The sequence below is a fragment of the Aphanomyces invadans genome (genome assembly GCF_000520115.1).
Source record: "Aphanomyces invadans strain NJM9701 unplaced genomic scaffold supercont1.22, whole genome shotgun sequence".
In the NCBI taxonomy this organism is placed as follows: Eukaryota; Oomycota; class Saprolegniomycetes; order Saprolegniales; family Verrucalvaceae; genus Aphanomyces; species Aphanomyces invadans.
This window is the reverse complement of record NW_008580167.1, coordinates 643,412-650,844: the sequence shown is the minus strand read 5'-3', so window position 1 is coordinate 650,844 and position 7,433 is coordinate 643,412. Positions and strand designations below refer to the sequence as shown.

General features: G+C 52.9%; 2 protein-coding genes across 2 annotated transcripts in view; both read right to left on the bottom strand.

The window, feature by feature from the left end:
• Window positions 1-363, bottom strand: part of H310_09726 (hypothetical protein) — a gene marked incomplete at both ends in the record, with an annotated part of 559 nt that extends 196 nt beyond the window's left edge. The window contains one exon of the mRNA XM_008875878.1: window positions 76-363. Coding sequence (XP_008874100.1) covers window positions 76-363 — 288 coding nt within the window. The remainder of the gene's footprint in view (window positions 1-75) is intronic.
• Window positions 364-3,374: 3,011 nt separating this feature from the next.
• H310_09725 (hypothetical protein) lies at window positions 3,375-4,955 on the bottom strand. Its single transcript, XM_008875877.1, has 5 exons — window positions 4,723-4,955; window positions 4,522-4,647; window positions 4,398-4,467; window positions 3,943-4,201; window positions 3,375-3,802 (listed from the first exon to the last, which is right to left on the bottom strand). Exons 1-5 carry the CDS (start codon window positions 4,920-4,922, stop codon window positions 3,486-3,488), a joined length of 972 nt encoding a protein of 323 aa, XP_008874099.1. The 5' UTR covers window positions 4,923-4,955; the 3' UTR covers window positions 3,375-3,485.
• Window positions 4,956-7,433: the final 2,478 nt, after the last annotated feature.

The following is a 7,433-nucleotide window of genomic DNA, read 5'->3' as shown; positions in this document are numbered from 1 at the left end:
GTCGTGTTGGCGATGTCCAAGCTGATGCGACGAGGAGGGTAGTATGCGAGGACGGCCGCCGACCCAGTCACGTACTCGGCGTAAAAGTCGGAGCGGGAGCCCGTGTATCGAACCTTTTGTGATCCGTCAAGGGCGCGAATCTCCAGCACCCCGCCATTGGGGATGGACAGCTCGTTGAAGTGGGGTGCGATGTACGATGCGCCGTCGTCCTGGATCACGTAGTTGAAGGGCTTGGACTTGGTTGCGACCAGGTTGAGCGAGTGGTCGGACCCGATCTCGTTACTTGGGAGGCGCCAATTGGCGTCGGTGGTCGACGCGACAGCGGCGGCAACGAACGTGACGAGTTGCAACAGGGTAAACATGGTAAACGGCAAATTCAAAAGTGAGCTTGAAGACCCAACGAACGCCGACCATTGACGGCGTCCTCGGCGCTAGAGGCGCCACAGCATCGCTTTTCTATATCCTTCCGGTATTCCCCACGGATGTATTGGGTATTCAGGGTCCAGCATGATGTCTCATGTACGCAGGAAACAACGGACGCACCGCACAGCACAGTACGTCTGCCGTCGAGTGATCGAACAGAACTGAGGCTACAGGAATCCATCGTTGGCGTGCGGGGCTTGCCATTGCGAGCGTGAAGTGGGCCCAAACGGGAGTCGTACAGCATCACTGGCCGTCCATCGGACCAGATGCCAAACGACCCCCGTTGTGCTGCAGTATAAGAACGCTTCGAGTACTTCGCATTCATTCGTTTGGTGGCGTGCTTTTGCGCCAGGTGTGTTTGAACAAGCGACATGGTTTCACTCATTCGTCAGACGGCACCAGCTGAGGGGGAGCGCTCTTCTCTCAACGTATTCAATGTTCCTACGAGTGCGTCGGCCAATTCAGGTGTACCATTGCTTCCCATGGATATTCCAGGTCCAAGGACGTCCCAGATCCAACGTTTTTCGCGAGCAGTGTTCCATTCGATGGATTCATTCGCGCTCGCCCCCGATGCATTCGAACCTCCTCACACACGGGTGGCGTTGTCTGCATGGAGTTTGGAAGTGGGATAAGAAAGTTAGCATATGAGGGGCTTTTCCGCGTGGTACAAACTTGGCATGGCTCAGCTCTTTGTTGATGTTTCTCGACAAGGGGGAGGAGCACTTGTCGTGGGTTCCATTCTCCAGCCCGAGTGGCGTATTGGATATGGTCCCGGCATTCCAATCGAGATTCAACTTGCACCTCGTACTCGCATTGGACTCGTCGAGACTGGCTCAAGTTCCAAACTGCACCTTCAAAAAAGGAAATGACTGCATTCGTACACGCTATGTTCAGCGGCGCTCCCCAACATGCTTCGAGTCGACACCACTCAGTATTGTGGAGGGGGCATGGAGTCGATGAATATAGTGCCTCCCATCGTGTCTGTGCTGTCGCCGCAGAATTTCCCCAAATTCGACCAATGAAACGTCTGTATTCGTCCTCTGCGCCGTTTCAGCAGCCAATCCGCGTCCGGGAAAATATTCACAACATTCAGATGTCCCACTCTGCAGGATTGGGCATAGAGGTCAGAAGTAAAATACTCACAACATTCAAATGTCCCCCTCAACGACCAACACAGACAGCGCGATTACAATGCGTTTGTCATGCCGATCGCCACATCAGCATAGCTCCGTCGCTAGTCTCGTAGCGTTGATGCGCTCCATGTATGGTAGTGACCAAAACAAGAGCGCCGATAATGGTGTTGGAGGCCCTTCATCGTTCGATGCATGTCTCAAATGCCACGTCATGGCGCACCAAGATTAATTCGTTTGCATTTCAACAGCTCTTGGGCTCACAGTCATTTGAACCAGCAATCGTGCGCCATGTGCAAAGCCACTCGCATCGATCAGTCTCAAGTTTTAACCAAGCCCGTGATGCCACGACGATGTGTGCCACCAAGTCCGCGTGATTATCCAAAGTGCGCGTAATCGACGACAAACTGATCGTCATAGCCGGTACGCAACCACTGCACGAACCACGATGCAAATGTTATCTCGTCCGCAGCTCAGTCCTGCCACAAAGTGTTGAAGTATAAGGGGGCAGCGGGGTCTTGACATGGGGCTCCAAAGTGTCGTCATGCAGCTGGCGTTGCCCGTCGAGGACGAGCGAAAGAAAGACAGAGCCACGCAAGCGAAAAGTGTTGGGGATTAAGTTAGTGACCAGTCTGTGCGAGCGACCGTGTCGCATAGATTATTTGATCCGCATTGGAGGAGAAATTGGCGGCATGTGCTTGGTGTCTGAGGATGTCGTCGGACCGTCGTCGAAAGGCGCCTGGAGCCGGACGACGAGAACGGTCAGAAGGCCCACGAACCAGAGGTACAACGCGATGCCTTGAATAGGGTGGTTCTTTGCGATCAGGATGGTAGATGCCACGGACACCCCGAGCGCCGTAGCGACCAGCAGCGACGGTGCAGTCCCAAGCATTTCTTGCAAACGAAAGATGCCAAGATTTTCGTTCGAAACGCGTTTTGTATCTTCCTGTTTCGAACACTCGTCCTTGTTTGAAACACCTCAATGGGACAAGTTGTACATAAAATAAAGGTCCGCCGACTTGAATCCAAAGGGGGGGGTCTTGTGTGCGCTGTGTGACGAAACGGTACTCAATGTTCGACCAAGAAGTGCCTGATTGCTGCGATTGTGAAGGCATCGGACAATTTGAGCCATGATGTCATTCTGCGCATTCTGCGATCGATGCAAACACGTTGTTTGGGGGTCTTTCAGGCAAATGGGCTCGAGACAGAGCACACTACATCGCCAGTTTAATGTGATTCTGGTCGAGTCAAGTACCAAACGTGTGTTCCATGTCTGCTGCATCGTTGGTATGATTGTACTCCTTCACATGTCAAGGGTGGTGACATAGGTTTGAAACGTTTTCTAGGTGTTTCGTACGATATCCTCTTCACTAAACGTTTGTTCGATGTGCCAACCTTCAATCAGTGAGATTCATGAGCATTCTGTTGACGCACAGACGATGGAGGATAAGATGGGGGGCAATCTCCACCTCCAGCACATGCATAGGGGCTGTGCCAGTGCCATCAGATAGGTGGAGGAACGAATGCCGATAACTTGGGGCAGTGCCGGTAGATGCAATGGGAAAAGGGGTGGCCAATTCCGTGCGAGAGCGGCGATGCGTCCAGTACGACAACGCGATGGCCGTTGGGATGTCGACGTGTCGGGGGGATCGTGGCGTTACCGATCTCCTTGGCGTGTGCACACAGTTTGACCACGAAGCAAGGGTGGGGAACGTGTAGCTGGTTTTTATCCCACATGACACGAGGTTTCGGGTCTACCAGGCCCATGTGTGCATTACGATGTACATTTGATTTCTTGAATTCCCCAGCGCGATTTTTTCCTGCTCTTGTCGGGAGGCCCCACTACACGTTGGCCAGGTCGTCCAGGGGCTAGGAATTCCCCTGCATGCGCCGCTGACACCACGTCGTATATTTCAATCCAGCATATATCGACTACAACACAGTACAGACTTTTCGCCAAGCCGGGATTTCGTCGTGCTGGCCTCGTGCATTCGGTCGACTGAACACGGTGGGGACTTCGACCCCTGTCGCACGGCCTTCCAGCGACGTCGGTGCCGGAAACAGCCACACGATTCGACGCAGGTGCGCGTTGGACACGTACGGGTCCAAAACCCACAGTCGGTCCGCGGCCTTCACGTCGTCATCTTTGGAGAGAACGGTATGGCCACATTGAAGCGTATCGACGAGGACCGTAGCCGCCGCTTGTGCAAACTCAGTGCCACCGCTCTCGACAAACACCGCGTCGGACACTATGATGACCCGGTTACGGATTCTTATCTTATGGGAAGCATCGCCGTGGTACAAGACTGTCCAGCCATCAAACACCGGATCGGCGACAAGATTGCATGGTCAAAGCACCAAACACTTGCCGAATATCAAGTCGCGTTACCTTGCCAGCCCACAACGGTGGCGCTAGCCATGTTGCTCTCGAGAAGACGGCGCAGGCCATGGAGGAACGGATGAGTCCCAATGTGCGGCACCCAGTCCCCAAGGAACCGCAGGAGCTTGCCCCGTACAACATCGAGGTCGTCCGACCGACGGAGGTACCCGCCAGGCGGTACCGGGCGAATGTGGAGCAAGCCGTCGAGGGCGTCCACGTGGTAATGGCAAGACTGGACTGCATCGAGGTGTCGGTGGAACGCGTCATACTGTAGGCAAACCGTATATGGTTAGAACACCCTGAAAAAGAGATAGAGTCCATGCACGGATGCCTTGGACGACGTAAAACACACACAAGATGTCAATATGCACTCCACCATCGAGGTGGCCGCTTGGTGACTCGGTTTCGGAGCACAAATGGACATCCACCACGTAAAGACTCTGCCACGTGATGCGTGTACGAACCCGCGCGTTGGCCAGATGCGAATGGTACTCGCCGCGAACGCGTGTCTTGATCTTTTCGAGTTGGAGCAGGCTACGTGGTATGAAAGCGATGCAGAAATCAGTGAAGTCAAACGAGAATGCTTACTTGGCATCAAAGGTCGCGTCGTGGTTAGGCAACGGACACCTTGCCAGCCCAATATCCTCGACCGACGGATGTACAATCGACACATTGGACACTGCGCATGGCGACAACGACCGTGGGATGTCGATCCTACTCGAGAGAGAAAACGCGCATATGATTCGAGTCAACGCCATGAGCAGTGGCACGTAGTTTCGACAAACGTACGCAATGAACGCATCCATGGATTGCGTGTTGTCGTCGACTGTGCCTTGCAGCTGCTGCTTGGCCTGTTCGTACGCGTCCAGCAGCGCCTTGGCCGATGGATCGTGGAGAAAGTAGTAATTGTGACACACTTCCCGCCACTTCTCGAGACGTCCGTCATTTTCCAGGACGCACGTGCAAGCCGCCGCTACGTCGCCGGTCATCGTGCCGGACTGTCGCTTCGATTCAAATTGCCCACCATATCCGGCAATGGCTATCTTATCCGGACAGATGCCGAATCCAGGATGATGGAGGCCGGACCACGACGATGGACGGCGAATACCTGCTTGGGTACGTCAACAAAGTGGTGGCGGCACCAGGAGGACGCTAATTCAAAGACTGCATGTCGCGGGCAGACGGCCGTGGTGACAGATTTGCCATGGAGATGCTGTGGGAGCGAGGGAGTCACCTTAAATCAAGTAGACTACACGAATGCAGTGTCCAACAAGATGGCATGGTGGGATGACGATCGCATCAGGCTGAACGTCGGTAGGTGCTGGCATTCGTTTACACGTTGCATCAGCTCGACTGGAGCATGTCACGATGCGTCGCTGCGACTTCACATCCATGGGAGGGATTGAACGCCCTTACAACTCCCAGGCCAGAGAGCACCACACCCCTTCCGATCAGTGATAGAGCTGCTTAAGGCCAAGGACGCATACCTTACCGACAATACATTCTTTCGAATCCAACAGCGCAAGGGAGAGCCCGTGAGGAGCCTCTCTACAACACTTCAGCCAAGATACTTGACGGCCTTGAACGCCGGCTTTCCACTGCTCTCGATCCAATAGCAGGTAGCAACACGGGATGAATGGAGGTTCGCATGTCGGACGGCATGACGTGGCTAGGGTGTTTGTGCTCGAGCCACTCGGCAATATCGCGTCTGTTGACCAGAAGGGTGATCATCGCGAGTGGATCGGCAGCGGCGAGCACAGCCGGCGTACTTGTCAAACCTCGTGGAATTACCAGAAATACCCCGGCGTGAATGCCACCGGTACTTAAAGTACCCCAAAATCGCTTGAGCAAGATGCTGGTCGATCAAACACAGTAGCGCCGTGCCAACGTGGCTCTCCAGGTACTCCAGGGCGGTAATACTCCCTCTGTTCCAAAATAAGTGCGCGAGTTTGAGGAGGGTAGACATGACGCGTCATTAACAGTTCAACAAAAAACTATAAACTTTTGGAAAAAGTTCACAACGTGAATCCATTTTCAATTTTTCCTTGATCTGAAACTTTATAGGATACAATTTCATTCAACGAATGGTGGTATAAATTTATGCAAGGTGGGGTGACCGTGCATACAGTTGATGTAGCTTTATTTTGTGGTTTTACTCCCAAAGTAGACAATTGGCAAAATTGTAGCGAACACAACAGAAGTCGGCAAACTTTGACGCAGCCAATCAGAGCTACTGCTACTTCCATCAATTCTGAATATCAACATGGCCGCGTCAGGCGCTCACATTCTCCAGCACAAATCGACCAGTGTCACTCGGAGAGGGCGTCAGCACTTGGGACCAGACTGGTTTACGGGGAGGACGTGGAGTTTCTTGTTCTCGGTGCTTGCTGATGGAACGAACAGGACCTCACGCTTAAGATGGATCATGGATGCGTCAGATAGCACGCACCACCTCCTCAACGGACGACGCTTGCACGGAAACAATGTCGAGAGAGAACCCCGACGACTGTCCTTTAAAGTTCCGCACACTTGGCACGAGGCGAAAGCTAAAAAAGTGACCGATATCTGCGTGCGTCTGTTGATCCAAGCCAGCAGAACTCTCCATGGTCGCTGTTGCTGACTCCAGTGAATTCGACTCGTTTGAATTGAAACATGAAAGAAACGTCCGGTAAAAGTAACTTGATATATGTATGGTCGCAAGATCGCAGGAACGTTTATAGTGCTGGCGGAGAACTCTAGCCGGTTGAAGCTGTTGAATTTCGTGGCATGTGGCACCATCAGAGCTCGCATGCGGGCGAACATTCGACCAGTCGAAGAATTCGCGACTTGCCGTACCATGGGGCAAGGCTGTCGTTCAGACCCTTGAATCAATTGAGAAAGTGGCCTTCATTGACGGATTTGTGCTGTGGAAGAGTACACGTAGTCGACTTAGCCATGGGCTGCATTTCAAGCGCTAGAAAAATCTGAAAGCACACCTTGTGCATCAAATATTGGACGATCTACATCGTCATATTTAACACTAGAAATACGATGTACATCGTCGATGGACACGCCTTTTCACACCCGAAGGAAGTACGACATCCCTGGTAGGGACAATCGAAATGCCTTTGCAGAATATCCCTGCTCATGTCCTACATGGTAAACGAATCAAAGACAACCTTCATCTATTCATTGTGCATTTTCAATTCTTGAGCAACACACACCTGGACGGACGCTCTCAAAATGGTCTATCGTGGGCTGCACTGCCCCATCGAGTCCTGGAGCGTCGTGTATCCACTTGGACTCCAAATAGGCGTCCCCGAGTATATTGTTGGAGCAACGAATGGCTCCAACGCATGGAGAGTCCAAGATGGGCCATCGATGCCCATCCTGGACTCTCTAGCGCCAACTCGTGGACGATCCATGGAGTGTATGACGCACGACGTCACCAGAGCAATGCGGGAGGTGGTTTCGTGGCTCATGCATGACAAGGGAATTCGAGTGTTCCTGGAACCTAACGT